This window comes from Dipodomys merriami, unplaced genomic scaffold (genome assembly GCF_024711535.1).
Source record: "Dipodomys merriami isolate MVZ:Mamm:240054 unplaced genomic scaffold, mDipMer1.0.p SCAF_24, whole genome shotgun sequence".
In the NCBI taxonomy this organism is placed as follows: domain Eukaryota; kingdom Metazoa; phylum Chordata; class Mammalia; order Rodentia; family Heteromyidae; genus Dipodomys; species Dipodomys merriami.
In genome coordinates this window covers 16,265,063-16,284,344 of record NW_027203826.1, presented here as the reverse complement: position 1 = coordinate 16,284,344, position 19,282 = coordinate 16,265,063, and the positions used below count along the sequence as shown (strand labels likewise).

The window sequence follows — 19,282 nt, the reverse complement described above, 5'->3', positions numbered from 1 at the left end:
TTATTGTAAAGATGCTGTACAGAGAGGTTACAGTTACATGAGTAAGGCAATGAGTACATTACTTGTCGGTCATTGTTACCCCCTCCCTCCTTCCCCCACCTCTCACACTTCCCCTTACTCCCCCTTCCCCAAGCCCTAACCTGCCCGAAGTTGTAGTTTGTTTCCAATATACTGACCTGTGGGTATCTTTGTTGCAATAGGGCATTGTGTCCTTGTTTCAGAGTTTTGTTATTCCCCTTTCTCTCCCCAGATTAGACAAATCCGTTTTTTTTCTGGGACTTATAAGAGTGATTTCATTTTGCTATTAATTGTATGCATCAACTGTGTAAGATAGAGCTTTTAAGGGTATCTGCATTGTGGGTGATTAAATGGAGCTAATTAGAAAACTCGTTACTTTATAGTTATCAGATTTGTGGAAAGAATCTAACATCCTTCTCAGCATCTTGCAAAGACATAATATAACATTATTAACTGTTAACTACACATACCAGGCTATATGATAGATTTCACAAACTTTTCTCTTCCTGTCTGTTAACAGCTAACAGCTGTCCTTGTGAGGTCATAAAATTCGGTTCTGGTTTGGAATACTACCTCACAGAGAATGAGGCAAGGGTATAGGAAATGGTGAGGGAGAGGGAGAGAGAATATGTATGGCTGTGTTTATATGAATATATGTATCCATACATATACATATTCATACATACACACAAATGCATATGGAAAGTGAATTTATTTAGATTTGGTTAAAACTAGGAAGAAAAGTTTCTAATTGCCAGAGTCTTTGTCTTGTTCACAGCAGCATCACAATCTATAGAAAAGATACAACGAAGTCAGAAAATATACAGGTGGATATTTCAGCTGTCAACTGTCAGCACAAGGTACAGGGATATGATCTTTTAAGGAATCTCCACACTGATTTCCAGAGGAGTTGGACAAATTTAAACTCCCATCAACAGTATAGTACTGTTCCCTTTTGGCCACGTACCCTCCATCAAAACAATGTTGAGATTCCACCTCACCTCAGTTAAAATGTCCATTATCAAGAACTCTAATAACAACAGATGCTGGAGGGGATGTCTTTGAATTTTGGCATTTTGATTACAGTTTTTCTTGAAACGGTGACAATTGGATTGGGTCTGCTCTAAAACTTTGACCATGTTACTTCTTTCTGTGTATTTACATGTGTTTCCAGATTTTTAAAGCTTTCTGCTATTGTTTCTTTTAATATGCTTTACAGCTCATGTGTGATGTTTCTCTTGATTTCCAACAACTCAAAGACTTGCTGTATTGATATTGTCCCCAATCCCATAATCTTTGAAATATTAATTTCACATGACTTATCTGAATCACCAAGTTCAGCACAAGTCCAGCTGGATGATATAATGAGGTGAGATCTCAAATGAGTGAAAAAAGGAATGAAGAGGGGAAGGGAGGGGGGACGTGGTCCTCATACTCAATACATATCCTATGAAAATAGGAAATTACAAGGGAGAGGATGTGTTGAGGTAGATGGGCACGGATGATGAAAGGGCAGACACTGAGCAAGATGCTTTGTACATATAAACTGAGTCGTTAAATAGTAACTTCTTTCTGTAAGTAAAGATAATAAAAATATAATTTCAAAAATAAGGACCAGAATAGTAGTCTCTGTTACTTACAGCTAAACAGGAAGTGATATAAGGATTTGTCTTACAATTGCATTTAGTCAACCAGAATTGTTTCTCTAATAGAGGTTGAAATAGCTTAATGAAGCTTGAACCTTATTATCATCGTATATCCAGTTTATTATTGCTGCATATTCTAGAAGGGAAAATTTGTAGTGTGTCATAATTCTGCCTATCCTTTATTCACATATCAACAAATAAATAGTGGAAAAATTTGAAACCAGCTGTGAAATTTAAAATAACGAATGGGTTCACAGTAAGGATGGATATTTGCACTGCTAGGGTGCATATGGCCCTGTGTGTGAAAATATATTATTTATAGCATCTTCATATTAAATATGGATTTCCTACACATACAGATGTGCACAGAATTAATAATGTCCTATGTTTCATGCAATATATGTTACTTTACAATAGATTAGGTAGAGAATCATATAATAATTTGAAAAAGATGCTGTGCATTCATTAATTCGCATATTACAATGTTATGTTTCTTATAATTACAACCAAGAATAATGCAGAAGCCACATCAAACAAACCTTGAGAAGAGAGGACTCATAATGTACATTTTTAAAACAACCATTTATTTTGACATTTCCAGTCACAGGTATTTTTTTTTTTTTTGTCGGTCATGGGGCTTGAACTCTGGGCCTGGGTGCTGTCCCTGTGCTCTTAAGCTCAAGGCGAGCTCTCTACTGTTTGAGCCACAGCACCACTTTCAGTTTTCTGGTGGTTTATTGGAGATAAGAGTCTCACGGACTTTCCTGCCCGGGCTGGCTTTGAACCGTGAACCTCAGATGTTAGCCTTCTGAGTAGCTAGGATTACAGGCATGAGCCACTGGCTGCCGGCACGTGTATTTTTTAATCTAATGTTCACAAGTAATTTATGAACACACACTATTTTCTATTATCTTTAAGTAGTTATACAAAGAAGTTGCCATTCAACAAAGCACTTTATGAATATAATGACTATTGATCAATGTTAATCCTCTCATTATTAGTTAAGCCTTTGGTTAAGCCCAGGGCCTTCTGCTCACTAGCTGATTGTTCTTTCACTGAGTGACATTACTGGTTCCAGCCTCCATTAAAACTTGTTGCTGTTGGTTAAGGGAACGAAACTCAGGGCCTGGTTGCTGTACCTGAGCTTTTCTGCTCAAGGCTAGTGCTCTAACACTTCCAGACACAGCTCCACTTCTAGTTGTTTGGTGGTTAATTGAAGATAAGAGTTTTGTGGAGTTGCCTGCCCAGACTAGCTTTGAACCATGATCCTCGGATCTCAGCCTTCTGAGGAAAGAGCTATCAGCGCTTAGCAAAACTTTTAAAACTTTTGGAACAGTATGGATCAAAAATTGACATAATGAATGAATTTTATAGATCTATTGAATTGCATAATTCAATATTTATTTATTATATACTTGAAAATTGATGCTAGATTAAATGTGAACACAGAAAAATGATAATTATGTGATGTGATATTATCTGTATTTTACAACCCATACGTGTGTCAAAAACTCACATCATAGACCATAAATATATTTCCATTTTATTCATCAACTCTTCCTTAATAAAACTGAGAAAAATAAGTTGGATGGTTACAAAGATAATGGTCTTACTATTTGAAATCAAACTTATAATTCCCCAATTTCAGAAAAAGAGTCACATTGATTCAACTGTTTAATATTTGTGTACTGTGGAAGATTAACCTACATTATTAATTTAACTTTCTTTATGACTTTAATAAGAGAAGCCATTGACAATGAAATCAGAAAGAAATAATTATTTGCTGAGACTTTGTCTGATTGAAGAGCCAGACAATGGTGGTGTGCTGTTGATATAAATGAATTTAATATTACAGGTTATCAGCATCAGAAAAGTCCACAAAGATGGAATAATTCAGACACAAGGCCCTTTTATGAACAGAGCACAAAGAAAATTGAGGACCTGGAAAATGATCAGCATCTTCTCCTTCCAGATGATCTGAGTGGTTATTGCATCTTTGTTCATCATGCATTAATACAAAATTGGCTGAAATTTATCATCACCCAATTGAGAAGGAAGTCCCTTTTCCTTGATTATTATGTTACTGCACACATTCATAGGTCATTTAATGTGTTACCATTCTGTTTTATATACTCACACAGTAAATCTAATTGTACACCTGTGTGTGCATTCATGCTGGCCTTTCACTAGAGGATATAGAAGAGTTCATTCTGGTGAGTTAGGTGTATATTTACTAAGAATTTTGTATTCATTATTAGGTAAGGCATTTTAAAATAACAATATATAATTTCTGCATCCATGGAGTAAAAATTCAAAAGCAACTATGAAATAAGATCATTTTAAGAACTGTATTTCCAGGGCTGATCATACAATATATTTCAGTGGAATGATAAGCAATACTTCTATGTGAAGGGACAACTATATTATTCATGTCCCAAATATATTTTACAATCGTTAAATATATTTCTTGCTATGTAAATTGGAGACTTAAGTTGATTCTTACACTAGTGAATTCTATAATATTTGAATTTATATTTGTTACATGTGTCTGTGTGATGATTGTTTGTGTATATGTATGTATGAGAATTTTATCTTAGATATATACTTTTAGAAAGATGTTCAGGTATGTGTTGAGATACATATTCTTGTGAGGATGTTATGTACTTTGACCTATAAATATTGTTTATATGAAGCTTATGAAATCATTGAGACAGAATCATTAGAAATGGGGCTAAAATAACATAAAAAGGAAACATAAAAGTGGTAACTGAAGCAGTCAAACCTGAAATGTCTTTAAGAGATGAGACCAATAAGGGTCCCTCCTGAAACCACTAATGCTTCAGAAATGAGAACATCCTCCTAATCCCTGCCTGCATCTCCTTGTTTCGGAAACTGTACACGATGGGGTTTAAGGTGGGTGTTACAAGGGTATAGAGTGCAGCTACAACTTTATCCCTTTCAAATGTGTAGCTGGAAGCTGGGCGGATGTAGGTGTAGATCACAGGGGAATAATACAAGGATACCACGATGAGGTGGGAGGAGCATGTAGAAAAGGCCTTCTTCTTGCCTGCTGCTGTGCGGATGCGGAGAATGGCAGCAATGATAAAACCATAGGAGATACAGGTGAGGGTGAAGTCCCCTACTGCCAGAGTGATGTCAGCTACGTACAACATCACCTCATTAGCCCTTACAGAGCTGCAAGACAGAGCCAGCAGAGGGGGTATCTCACAGAAGAAGTGATTAATGGTGTTTGGCCCACAGAAAGTCAACCTCAGGATAAGACCTGTATGTACCCAGGAATTTGTTACTGCAATAGCCATGACAATGCTGAGCAAGGCTACACACATATAATAATTCATAATGGTACTATAATGAAGAGGGAAACAGATGGCCACGTAGCGGTCATAGGCCATGGTGGTGAACAGAACCATCTCAGCCCCCAGAGACCAGGTGAAGAAGAAGAGCTGAGACATGCACCCTCCATAGGAAATGGTGTTGCTTGATGTTAGCATGTTGCTGAGCATCTTCGGTATGATGGTGGTGGTGCAGATGATATCCACAATGGCCAGTGCCAGAAGGAAAACATACATGGGAGTATGCAAGGTGGTGTTATAGATTATGGCAATGACAATGAGAAGATTGCCCAGGAAAGCCACGAGGTAGATAAAGAGAAAGATGATGAAGAGAATTCCCTGGAGTTCAGGTCTTTTGGTAAGTCCCAGGATGAGGAACTCAGTGACGGTGCTGTGGTTCATTTTGCATGGGTAATTACATGGAAGTCATTGTAGAACATGAGCAGCTGAGAACTAAAAGGATGCGCATGCTGGCATCAGGAGATAGTGAAGGCTGTGTGGGGGCTTATACTTAATGGTTTCATTATTAATGTGATACAGATTTTCAATGTGAATTCTCTCAGGATGGAGTTTTGATTTCCAGGCAATATTCTCTGATACTGAAATCAGACAGATTTCATTCTCTGAGGCGTATTCTTCCATGGGTAACTCAGATAAACTGAGGACAAAGATTGGAAAGAAAAATAGAAGAAAAATATATGTCTTCAAATATTTCAATACAACATATTTTGCTTGAAATGTGAACATAATTTTCCTCTCCCCCCACATATATATCCAATGGATATATGCAAATAAATACACATTTCAATAACTTGGCTAACTATAAAACATTAGAGGCTCATAGGGTTAGAGTGGAACATTCCAGGGTAAATCCCTACTAAACATTATGGCAAGTGTACACAAAAACTGAATGACATGAATGAGGTTTGCAAGAAGATAAATGTTTTAGTAGAAATGAGTTTGGAGCAGCGAAATATAGAGGAGATAGCTGATGTCTGAAATTTAAATATTTTTTAAAAATCTGATATTAAAATGATATAAACTAACCATTAAGATAGTTACTGTTGAATTCTGGTTTGAACATCCCATTTCTGAATCAAAAATCTGATATCAGACATTGAGAAACAATAAAGCATTATCCCCTTTTAGCCTGTGTGCATTTACACACACTGATATTTAAGTGTAAGTTGAATTTTCATAATTAAAGTGAAGAAAGCACATCTTTTGGAAAAATTATGTTTACTGACATTTATTCATCTTATTGGACAATATTTTCTACTGATCATTTCTCTGGAACACAGGAGAGAACTCAGTCACAAGATCAAAATTAAAATCTCAAATTGAGAAAGTTTATGGATCAATAGAAAAAATATTGGGAATAGAATCAAAAGGAAAAAGAAAATAATTGCAAACTGTACAATAAAAATCCTCTTGTTTCTATTTCTTGGAGTTCATCTTGATAAGCATCATTTTATATGATCATATGCATGTAGCTATTGATCCCTTATGATACTCTCCTAAGAATATCCTCCTTTGTTCTCACTATGTGAATGTTTTAGAGTGCTGTTTAATTAATCATGTCTAGGTGTAATTATTTGTCATTTACTACCGATTGGGTTTACTTGTTGATTTATAGGCATATTTTATTATTATAAATGATGGAAACCTATGTTTCTTTGGGTCTGGATTACTTTGCTTAACATAAATTTTTCCAAGTCTTTCAGTTTCCTTATGAATGTGGCAATATCATTCTTTCTGATGAAAACATAGACTTGTAATTTATACAAATAAATATATATGGTATATATGAAATATGATATATATACACCATATTTTCTTGATCTTTACTGAGGGACATGTGGGGTGATGCCTATCTTAGCTGTGCTAAACAATGCTGCAAGGAACATGGAGCTGGTGGCTTTATTTTGGCCTAGTTTGTGGTCTACTGGATAAATGACCAGGAGTGGAATTGCTGGGCCATATAGGGTAGTTCTATGTTTAGTAATTTAAGGAACCTCAATACTGCCTTCCAGAGTGGTTGAACAAATTTACATTCCACCAACTGTAATAGGGTTCCCATTTGGCTGCATCCCTGCCAGCATCTGTTATTATTAGTTTTCTTGATAATGGCCATTCTTACTGGCCAATCTCAAGATTGTTTTGATTTGCATTTCTTTTATGGCCAGAGATGATGACGTTTCTTCATTTGTCTATTAGTCCTTCTTAGTTCTTATTAGAAGTCTCTTTTTAAGTCTTTAGCCCATTTATTAATGGGTTTGTTTTTTATGTACGTTTATCTGATTTGAGAGGAGAAGGGGAAGCTCAGAAATGGTGGGACAAAGGGTGAACCAATTCAACAATGACACTTATTAGACATCACGTTGGAAATGAACTATACAACTTGGAGAGGAGGAGGTAGGGAGGGGAATAACTGGGAGAAAAGGAGGGAGTGTATGACACTACTAAAAATGTACTCATTTCCTCACTTATATAACTGTAACCCCTGTATATGTCACCTTTACAATAAAATTTAAATTAAAAGAAAAAAATTGTCAAAATGATCAGGTTATCAAAAGCCACAGACTAATTCAGTACAATCCTAGTAAAAATTTCAATGACATTCTTTGAAATAGAAAGCAATCCTGAAATTCAGATGAAAACACAAAAGATTCCAAGTAGTCTAAGCAATCCTGAACAAAAAGCAATGATGTAGCTATCACAATAACTGATTTCAAATTATACAAAATATCGTTATTCCAAAAGCAATAGGGAAGTCACCTCTAGTTTGTTAGCCTTGCATTAAGAGCAAAGGTGGTAGAACTTGGGGGCTGTATTTCTCATTTGTCCTTCTAATGGTTGCAACTTTCTCAAAGGAGTTGTGGTTTTGGTTGGGTTTCTCATAGTTGGTCAATAGGTTAGTTGATGAATGATGTGTATGAATGAGGGGTGTCTGTTAACTACAGAATATTTGTTCAGAATTTTTCCACTGATCCAAGATAGAGATGAATGTTGTCTTTTATCCATAGATGTCTAAACAATGACAAATAGTTTCTCTTGGATGTTTCAATCGTAATTAGTCTAGCTTGGATGTTACCCTTACATCCAAAGTTCACAATATCTTGAAAATGAGGCCCTGACTATATCATTAGGAAATTCTATTTCCCCAAATCATGAATTCCAAAGCCATTTCTTCTTAGTTATGTAATTGAGAAATATCAGTTTTTCTTTAGTAGGTTGCCTTCCTTCCTTCTTTCCTTCCTTCCTTCCTTCCTTCCTTCCTTCCTTCCTTCCTTCCTTCCTTCCTTCCTTCCTTCCTTCCTTCCTTCTTTCCTTCCTATCCTGGGGCTTGAACTCAGGGCCTAGGTACTGTCCCTGATTTTTTTGCTTAAGACTACTGCTCTAACATAGGAGCCACAGCTTCACTTACAGCTTTTTTGGTGCTCAATTGGAGATAAGAGTCTAAAGGATTTTCCTGACTGATACTCAGATCTCAATGTCCTGAATTAACAGGCATGAACCATCAATGCCTGGCTTAAAAACTATTTTTATATGTAAAATGTTATAAACTGCTGTAATTATGCAGTATAACAGATAGCTAACACTTAATGCTGAAGTGTAATTGAAAATTTATAATCTTTGATTAGTTTCTCTCTCTCCTCATCGTTTCAATCCAGTCTTTTGTAGCCTCTTTTTTACTTTATTTTTCTATGAGGTTGACTTTGTAAAAACAATATCAACTAATGGCGAAATACTGACCTCCTCTCCAAATTACAAATATTTATGATCAACTGATAATCTACAAAATTTCAAGAGCATGATAATGGAGAAAGCATAGTCTTCTTAATTAAAACATTGAGAAAAGTAGATATGTACATATCTCATGCTTTATAAAAAATGGATAAGGATTCCATGACTGTGCTCTGGTCAATTTTTTTTTTGCATAGGATTTCAAAAACACAGATAAAGCAAAAAAAATGAGAGTTCATTAAACTAAAAGTACCTGCATAGCAAAGGAAACAATAAATGGAATGAAGAGATAGCCTACAGATTAGAAGGAAGAGGATATCTAAAATAGGCAAGAACTTCAGGATAAAAACTAAATTGAAGCTGGCAATCTGCCTTAGTGGTAGAGTGCTTGAATAGCATGCATGAAACCCTGGGTTTGATTCCTCAGTACCACATAAAGAGAAAAAGCCTAGAGTGGTGCTGTGGCTCAAGTGGCTCAAGAAGCTCAGAGACAGTGCCCAGGCTCTGAGTTGAAGCCCCAGAATTGGCAAAACAACAAAAAAAACCAACAACAAAAACTAAATTAAACAATTCACAAAGGATCTGAATAGATATATTCCAAAAATAAAGAACTATAAATGACAACAATGTATTTCTTATTTCTAATCATCTTGGAAGTGTAAACTAAAATTACAAGGGGCTATCAAATATTTGAGTAGTTATGCTATAATATGAATGATAACTACTTTAGTTGGTGTGTGGTTAAAAGAGAATATTTGTACACTGTTGGTGGAAACATGAGTTAGTGTAATCATTTCAGAATATAGTGTGATTGTTCATCAAAAACTAAAGTTAGAAGCCCTACATGATCCAGTAATCTTACTTCTGGAAATTTACTCAAAAGTCCTGAAATTAGAATGTAAAAATGATCTTTTCATTCACATTTTCATTGCAGCATTATTCCATTAGTCAAGGTGCAGAATCAACATATGTGTCCATCAGTAGAAGAACGAATAATGAAAATGTGGTATATGTATATAATGAAAACTTTATCATTTAAGATTGTATGATTGCAATTGAGGTGCTTGCACTATAAGAAATGAGCCAGGAAGAGAAAGACAAATACTGCATAATGTCAGTTATACTTGGAATTAAAAGTCAATCTTTTAGATAAAGAGAACAAAAGTAGTCATCTGAATTTTAAACAAGTATTCTGCAATTAATTTCTGATCTGTCCTGATTAAGTGGAGATCATGACAGTAATAACATTGCTGAATTGCTCTTTGGATTAAATAATGAAGGATGAGATGTATGGACCTGTAATCCCACTTACTAAGATGCCTAGGTAGGAATATTATAGTGTAAAGCTGGCACCAAGCCAAAAAATATGAGACTAGTTAAAAAATTAGCTAAAGTGAAAAAAATAGATGAGGTAAAAGCTCAAGTAGTAGAGTGTATGCCTAAGAAGCACATGTCCTTGAGTTCAAATCTCAGTAAAGTCTCTCAAAAAATAAAAAAAGAAAATGCATTATTAGTTCAATTCTGGGAATATATTGAATTACCAATTAATAGTAATAATTATTATTTAGAATTTAAACACAAAATTTTTTTCAGCATTTGTTATATATTTATTGTACAAAGGAGTTTTTATGTAATGTTTCTATACATAAATAGAATGTACCAAATAATCACATACCTCATTTTCTACCATCTTTCTTCCCTATTAAAGTTATTTCAGCCAGCTTCCTTGTTCTAGGCATATGAAGTATTTGACTATATTCATTCTTATTTACTCTCTCTTTTAGCCTTCCCCAGAAGCTAACACTTTCACCATAACCTCTTTTCTTTTCTTTTGTACAAGAAAGTTTCACACATGCTTATGTTATAGTTAATCAAATTAACCTCCTCTTGCTCCAATTAAAATTGAAATATTTGAAAGTTAAATTTCAAAATTTGTGTTTTAGCATGAGTTTTTATTAATAGCGAGGCATTTTCACAATGCAAAGGAAAGTTTTTTCCTAAAAGTACATATCAAATTATTGAGATTCAATGTCTGAAGACCTTGTTTTAGTCTCAGGGAAACTGAGGCAGTTGGGGCACTGTAAGTCACCCCAAGTCATCAATACCATGCCTGTTCCTTAGAATTCCAGTCATTCTTTAACACTCAAAGGACTTTATTCTCTATGTTTTAGAAGGGCTCAATTTTCTAATTTAACTTCAAGTTTATCACTCACTTTATTCCAGAGTTGATAAGAGATTCTCAGATATTTGAAGCAACTCAGGGCTACTTCAAATCCTCATACAATGACAATGTTTGAAAGCTCATTTTAAAACTATTGAAATTAAATTATATGCCAATTTAGAAAAACTATATCTCAAACATACAAGTTGGTATCACTATAATCACCTAAGCTGATTTTCTGTTAAATTTGTAAGTACAATATAAACACAAGTATTATTAGATAGCTTTCTCTGCTCTGAATTAAATTATAATTATAGTTTTTGGATACATTTTCTCTAATGCTGTTGTTAAAAAGTATCTAATACATTACTTGATTCACAAAAAATCTCTATTTGGTTTCAATTTTATGATCAACATAAAAATCAGACAGATACTCACTTTAGCTCTTTGTAGGATATATTGCTGTGTTTGAATGATGACTTGTACTAACTCACTGGAACAATAGGAAACACATACAGTAGTCCCTATCTATTTTCTGCCTTACTATATCTCATGCTTGCTTAAGTACTGTCTCATTTATTCTTATGATCAATCAACAGTCTGGTTCCTCACTCAAATACTATGGGCCCCAGGGACAGCATCTTGGGCCAGTCTGCAAAAAGAAAAGAATGGATCTCAAAGGAACAATTAAAACAAGCCTGCACTGATTACTAATTATGATATGGCATGACTTGGCCTCAGAGTTTCATCATTTCTCTATGAAGACCAAACTGTACTCTAAGAAAATGTCTTCATGGAGTTGGATCTTGAATAATGAGAGACACTGAGAACACACTTATTAAAACAATTATATTTCTTCCCTTCTCAATAGAAATTAGGAAAGGAGGGACTGAAGGTGTAGCTCAGTAGAAGGGCATTTGCCTATCATGTGCAGGGCTCTGGGTTTGATTCTTGGCCCTGAATAAAAATCAATAGGGGGGACTGGAAGTAAATTTCAAAATGAGGATTTAAACAAAGTTTGCAAACATTCACTGTGGCAACATGATTTGGTTTTCAGTTGAATATAACATAAAACTGATCATCTTCAATTAACCAGCAAGAAGTAAGACAGGAAATTGTGGATGAAGTGAGAAGTTATTAGCCCTGAGCCCAAAAGCCAAGCAAGAGCTGAAGGCCCCGAGTTCAAGTATCACTATACACCACACACATGTACCCTAGTGCATAAAAAAGTATATATTATTCATAGTTGTTATTTTTGAATTTTCTTTTTTAATTTAATTTTATTGTGAAGCTTATGTATAGAGGGTTTATAGTGACATACATAAAGTAGTGAGTACATTTCTTGTTAAATGTTGTTTACCACCACCCCCCCTTTATTTTTCTTCTACTTTCCCTCCTACATTCTGTTGATTTTCAATTTCATTCTTTCATGTTTGGAGAGGATACATTGCATAATTTTAATTAATCATATTGCAATTGCTTTGAATTTCATAAGCCCCACTCCTCTCTTCTGCTTTCAATATTCTTTGTCTTTGAAAGTTTGTTTATAATGCATGGATCTTTTGAATTCATCTTACATAGAATTTGTAGAGGTTCTTGTTTTTTTTTTTTTTTTGGTTGGCATGGGGCTTGAACTTGGCCTGGCATTGTCCCTAAGCTCTTCAGCTCAAGGCCAGAACTCTACCACTTGAGCCTCAGTGCCACTTCCGATTTTCTGTGGTTAATTGGAGATAAGAGTCCTACAGACCTTCCTACCTGCCTGTGCTGGCTTTGAACCACAATCCTCAGATCTCAGCCTCCTGAGTATCTAGGATTACAGGCATGAGCCACTGGCGCCTGGCCTTGTTGAACTTCTTAGAAGTGCAAATTCATGTATCTGTTATCCACTTGAAACATTTTTAATCATTTTGTATATGTGTGTATATATATGTGTGTGTATATATATATGTATACATACACACTCTTTTTACTTATTTATTCTTTAGGTAGTACTGGAGTTTAAATTGGAAATTTCTTAGCTTCTTTTCTTGGGTTGAACTGTGATTCCAGCCCAAATTCTTGTGGTGACATTTGGAGACAATCTAATGGGCTTTTCTACCTGGACTGGCTTAGAACTGAAATTACTGAGAACTCAGTCTCCTGAGTAGCTGGAATTACAGATATGAGCCAAGTGTACCTCGATTTTATATATTCTTTTGTCCCTTGGTTGTTGGTGGTGGTGGTGGTAGTCTTGGGGCTTGAACTCTGGGCCTGGGAGCTATCCCTCAGCCCTTCAGCTCAGGTTAGCACTTTACCACTTGAGCCACAGCATCACTCCTAGTTTTCTGGTGGTTTATTGGAGATAAGAGTCTCCTGGACTTTCCTGCCCTGGCTGACTCTGAACTGTGATCATCAGATCTCGGCCTCCTGAGTAGCTAGGATTACAGGTGTGAGCCACTGATGCCCAGCATATCCCTTTAATATATTCTTTTGATCCTCTCTCCTCTATGCCTTCATCAGAAAGAATGACATTGCTCCATTTGTTAGGAAGTGGAAAGTGGAAAAAATTATATTACAGTGAAAGCAGGGGCTATATCATGGGGGAGGGACATAGAAAACAACAGAGAAATCATCTTATAATTATGTTAGAAACAATTGCAAGAAAGAAAAAACATTTGAATCCTTATATCTGACCTTTTCTGCTTGTCTCAGACATATACTAGTTATTGAATATAAGAGAAACCATGGAACCTATGTTTCTTTGGGCCTGGCTTTCTTCACTTAATATGATTTTTTCCAAGTCTTTCCATTTCCTAACAAATGGGGCAATGTCATTCTTTCTGATGGAGGCATAGAATTCCATTGTGTATATATACCACATTTTCTTGATCCATTCATCTACTCAGGGGCATCTGGGTTGGTCTGATGTTGGTATAATTTGTGGAGGGGAAGGGAAAAAACAAATTGCTTAAATAGGGATACAGGTGAACCCATTGCAACAATGAGATGTACAAGTTGTTATGTTGAAAAAGGAAATTGGAGGGGAGTGGAGGAGGGGGTTGGAGCAGGGGAGGTTGGGGGTGGGTGGGTGGGAGATGGGAAGGGATGGGAAGGGGAAACAAAGGAGGAGGCAACAATGCTTGATAAGAAATGTACTCATTACCTTGCCCATGTAATTGTAACCTCCCTGTATGGTATTTTCACAATAAAAAAAGAAACAGGTAAAAAAATTATATTAAGTGAAGTAAGCCAGGCCCAAAGAAACATAGGTCCCATGGTTTCTCTTATTTGCAACAGCTAGTATATGTCTGAGACAAGCAGAAACGGTCAGATAAGATGATGTTAGGCAAAATGAACCCCAAGATAAGGATTCAAATGTTTTTTCTTTCTTGCTATTGTTTTAACATATTTATAAGAAGATTTCTTTGTTGCTTTGTTTGTCCCTCCCCCACTGTATTTGATGATGGTAGAATTTGTGGAGGGGAAGGGAAAAAACAAATGTTTAAATAGGGATACAGGTGGACCCCTTGCAACAATGAAATGTACAAGACATTATGTGGAAAAATGAACTTTACAACTTTGGCTGGGGGTGGGCAGTGAGGGGGGGAGATGGGAAGGGATGGGAAGGGGAAACAAAGGAGGAGGCAACAATGCTTGATAAGAAATGTGCTCATTACCTTACCCATGTAATTGTAACCCCTTTGTATGGTATTTTCACAATAAAAAAAACCTACTGGAACATCTATAATATATATTATATACTTGAATACTTAACAGTGTACCATAATTCTCTTAATTTTTCTTCACCTTTCTACATTTTATAATCTTTTAGTTTCATAAGTAGGCAATTTTAAATTACTTACATTAAGTTTATTATAATAAGTTAATCTATTTACTTACTTTTCCTACTGCATCTTCCCTAATGAATTATTTCAGTTATTGTACTTTTCTAGTATTTTATGTGATTATGTTTTATAGTGTCTATTTTTGTTGACATTTTCCCATATTGGTGTAGAACTCTCCTGATTACATTTAGTTTTGGTTTTTTTCTGGTAGATAAAAGTAAAATATCTGTTTTTCATTAATTTCAAGTTTTCTGGCTAGTCACTATATTTGATGAAAACCTTTGAATTTAAAATGAGGTACATGGTTTCTACTTGAAACATATTCTTTTATGGTTTTACTTTCATTATTATTCATTTATGGTTTTTAATAATTTTATGTGCTATAATTTGTATTCTTACAATACAGTTGGTATTTACCAACCACCCAATGAATCCCATAGTTGATGTTCCATGAACTATGATTTTTAAATTTTCATCATGGACTATTATGTGTTTTTTAAATAATAATAATAAACTCCTAATCGAGTTTCATGGTCCTGATCCCACTTTAACAATATATAATTTTCCTTAGAATCATTTTCCATGTCAATGACATAAATTCAGATCCTAAACCTATATATGACACTAGAATGGTTGTGTATATTGCACAGCTGACAATTTTAGATAGAATTTCTCTTCCCCAAATGAGGTCAGAAATAGCATTCCTCTTTCCCAAAGTCAGCTCTAATAACTAGCACCATCACTTTGTAGTCTCCCTTCTTTCTGGAAGACCTTCATTTGACAGACAGCTCCCTTCTCAACATCATAAAGAAGGAATGTTGCAGGCTAAATAAATCTGATGAATAGACCGTAAGAGATTTCTCCTCAGATTACTCTTTTATCCAATCACTTTTAAGCTTGACTGTTCAATCCTCATTGAATTGAAACATAAAAAATACAGTTTTCCCTGAATTTTAGAATCTTCATTGCTTTGAGTTTATTTGTTGTATAAAACTTTAGATAAATGCATCATGCTTTTCTTATATATATATATATATATATATTATTGTAAAGATACTGTACAAGGGATTACAGTTACATAAATAAGGTAATGAGTACATTTCTTATAGAGCATTGTTACCCCCTCCTTTGTTTTTCCCCTACTATTCCTTCCTTCCCCACCTTCCCAATTTCTCCCTCCTCCCCAACTGAAGTTGTAATGTTTATTTTCAATGTAGTGTCTTGTACATCTCATTGTTACAATGGGTCAGCCTATATACTTGTTTCAGCATTTTGTTATTTCCCTTCCCCTCCCCATATTAGAAAAATGTATATATAAAATACAGGGCACCAGAATTAAATCTTTTGTAAAGGGGTAGTGCTTGTGGTGCTTCTAATACCTATTGCTCCTATAGTACCTTAGGCAGTAGACTTTTAACATAGACCTTTTGAAACTTGGTGTGTATCATCCTCATAACAAAACATATTTTCCTATTTCTTTAAAATATATATCTGGCTTGTTTTTTTCCTTGCACAGTACATACTTGAAACTAGGGCAAGTTTCAGATATTTCAAATATATTTCAAATATTTGAAAATATAAACAACCTAGGCCTAGGAGATAACTTCCACTCAGCATTCCACTCTCTACAATGGCAAGCAGATGGATAGAACCAACAGAAGCCACCTGGACTTGATGAACTGTTTCTCATCCATAATCATTGGAAAAGGGTAATTTTTAGGAAATAAAACTTCTGTGCATCGGTGGTTTAAAAGGAAGGTACTACACTTTATTTCCTACTGATGTAATTCCTTTGAACAGGAACCAAATACCTATGATTATTGCTTCTTATTGTCATTTATTGAAACTAGTGGGTGCTCAGATCTCAGGGACTTTGTCTTGGCACTCATCAGAACACACAATTTTCACTTTCTAATGCTGATACATTTTAATCGTACAACACCAACATTTTAGATGGTCTTGTTCTTCATGTTCCTCCTGCATCAAATGTGACACACTAAAATTATCCCGTTTCTAACCCCATCCTCATCTATTTTACTGTATTCTGTACAAAGAAAACATACTATATTGAAATCACTGCCTATTAATTTCATGAACACTTTTACTTATTTAAAATCTCTCTATTTCTCATGTCCCCTATTTCACAAATAGAACTCTATAATATTTTCACTTAGATTATAAAATAAACTAATTTAATAATAAAGGTTGAGTTTTCATGATGTTCCCTCATTAATGCAATAAATAAAATCAATAAAATTATATTCATTTTATAAGTCAAAGTTGGGAGACACTAATTAAATGTGATTTTTGTTTAAAAAAGTAATGTATGCTTATACTAAAACATTTTATTCTCATGTAAGAATGTATCAATGTAATTTTTTCAAATTCTTTCAATTTCCTTATGAATGGTACAATTACTATTCTTTTTTTTTTTGTTGTCGGTCATGGGGCTTGAACTCTGGGCCTGGGCGCTGTCCCTCAGCTCTTCAGCTCAAGGCGAGTGCTCTACCACTTGAGCTCCAGCGCCACTTTACCATTCTTTCTGATGGAACTGTAGGATTCCACTGTATACATATACCACGTTTTCTGATATATAATTTGTGAGGGAGGAGGTCAGGAGGGAAAACTGGGAGAAAGCAAGGAAAGTGGCAACGGTGTTCAAAAAGAAATGTACTCATTTCTTGACTTATGTACCTCTAACCCCTCTGTACATCACCTATACAATAACAATAATAAAAAAGAAAAACGAATGTAGAAACAGTAACACATGATTATTATTTTTATTGTTCCTTTTGAATTATAAGGTTGTTTTCCCTTTGCTCTCATCTGTCCTTGAATCAAAGATTCTGATTTTCCTTGATCCTACATGTTATCTCTGCAGAGATACTGACTACAATTTACAAACCATTTGTTATGTTGGAGATTCATTTCCTCTTCCATTTCTTCAGAAGAGTTTCTCTGACTTCCTTGTTGCGTAGAGTATAGATGAAGGGATTTAGCACTGGAGTCACCACTGTGTTGAGGACATGGACAGCTTTGGTCAGATCTAAAGCATCTTTGATGGAGGTGCGAACATGAAGGAAAATGGTGGACCCATACCAGATGAGCACCACAGTGAGATGGGAGGAGCAAGTGGAAAAGGCTTTGCTTCGGCCACTGCCAGACGGGATTCTGAGGATGGTGTTGATAATGTATATGTAGGAGACCAATGTGATAAGACAGGAACTCAAGATGACCACAAAAGCAATCCCAAAAGACACCAGCTCCACTGCCTTTGTGCTCGTGCAAGCCAGGGCTATCCAAGGTGCAATGTCACAGAAGAAGTGATTGATAGCACGAGGGCCACAGAAGGATAGGCTGCTGATGAGTGCTGTTGGCACTGCAATGGCCAAGAAACCACAGACCCAGGAGCCCAGAGCCAGCTGCACTGAGAGAAGGCTGCTCATGATGGCCCCATAGTGTAGAGGAAAGCAGATGGCCAGATAGCGGTCATAAGCCATGGCTGCCAGGAGAAAGTATTCTGTGCAGCCTAATGAGAAAACCAAGTACATCTGCAAAAGACAACTTGCAAAGGATATAGTTCGGCTTCTCCCCAGCAGAATGGCTAGGGCTTTGGGGACTGCAGCTGTGGTATACCAAATCTCCAGGAAAGAAAGGTTGCTCAAAAAGAAGTACATGGGGGTATGTAACTGCTGGGAAGTACTCACCAACAACAGGATAGCCACGTTACCCACAATTGTGAGTAGGTACATCACAAGAAAGAGCATGAAAAGAGATAGCTGAAGGGCCTGGGTCCCGGGAAAACCCAGTAAGAGAAAATCCTGTAGTAAACTCTCATTTTTGGTAGTCATTACTTGGTTTATATGGTAGGAGAAAGAAGCACAAAATGAGGGATTTGGTCCAATCATGCAGTTCCTAGAAACATAAAAAGAATTTTTTTTAGCTGCGAGCCAGTGGCTCATGCCCGTAATTCTAGATACTCAAGAAGCTGAGATCTAAGGACTGCTCTTCTACACCAGCCTAGATAGACAAGTCTGAGTCATGCTATTTCCAATTAACCAGCAAAAACCTGGATAAGAGTTGTGGCTTAAATGGGTAGAGCCTTCGCTTAGAATGAAAATAAGCTAGCAACAGCACAAATCCCTGGGTTCAAGCCCCAGTACCAATGAAAATACACACATACCTCTGTATATACATACATACATACATACATACATACATACATACATACATACATACTGAATACTGTTTTCAGCCCAGTCCCCATGAATTAGAAGATCAGTATGAAAGATACGACTGTTATATCTGCAAGTAAACTTGATTAGTAATTAATAGGAATGTTCTGTCTTGGCATCAGGTTTCTACACTCCTCAACACCAAACTTCCTGCATAAACTCAAATTTGTAGCCCAGGCTAACTATGGCACAGGAATCTGGATGGCAGCTTTGCTGAAAATTTCCCTTATTCCTGCAGCTGTTTTTCTTTTTGTGTGTTTGTTTTCAAGATTTCCTATGATAGCAAAAGAATCTAGAT

The 19,282-nt window shown here is 35.7% G+C and overlaps 2 protein-coding genes and 1 long non-coding RNA gene across 3 annotated transcripts; 1 reads left to right on the top strand and 2 right to left on the bottom strand.

Annotated features, from left to right (window-relative positions):
* The first annotated feature begins 653 nt into the window (after positions 1 to 653).
* LOC138835636 (uncharacterized) lies at positions 654 to 3,809 on the top strand. The gene is made up of 3 exons (XR_011374673.1): positions 654 to 878; positions 1,238 to 1,387; positions 3,520 to 3,809. It is a non-coding gene; the product is annotated as an uncharacterized lncRNA (long non-coding RNA).
* A 686-nt stretch (positions 3,810 to 4,495) lies between these two features.
* LOC138835634 (olfactory receptor 13G1) lies at positions 4,496 to 5,419 on the bottom strand. Its single transcript, XM_070034107.1, has one exon. It carries the CDS (start codon positions 5,417 to 5,419, stop codon positions 4,496 to 4,498), a length of 924 nt encoding a protein of 307 aa, XP_069890208.1.
* A 12,254-nt stretch (positions 5,420 to 17,673) lies between these two features.
* On the bottom strand, positions 17,674 to 18,600 carry LOC138835633 (olfactory receptor 6F1). The gene has a single exon (XM_070034106.1). It carries the CDS (start codon positions 18,598 to 18,600, stop codon positions 17,674 to 17,676), a length of 927 nt encoding a protein of 308 aa, XP_069890207.1.
* Positions 18,601 to 19,282: the final 682 nt, after the last annotated feature.

What these genes read in the sequence shown, in the direction of transcription:
- LOC138835634 (XM_070034107.1), bottom strand. Translation starts at nt 5,419, where the DNA reads ATGAACCACAGCACCGTCACTGAGTTCCTCATCCTGGGACTTACCAAA.
- LOC138835633 (XM_070034106.1), bottom strand. Translation starts at nt 18,600, where the DNA reads ATGACTACCAAAAATGAGAGTTTACTACAGGATTTTCTCTTACTGGGT.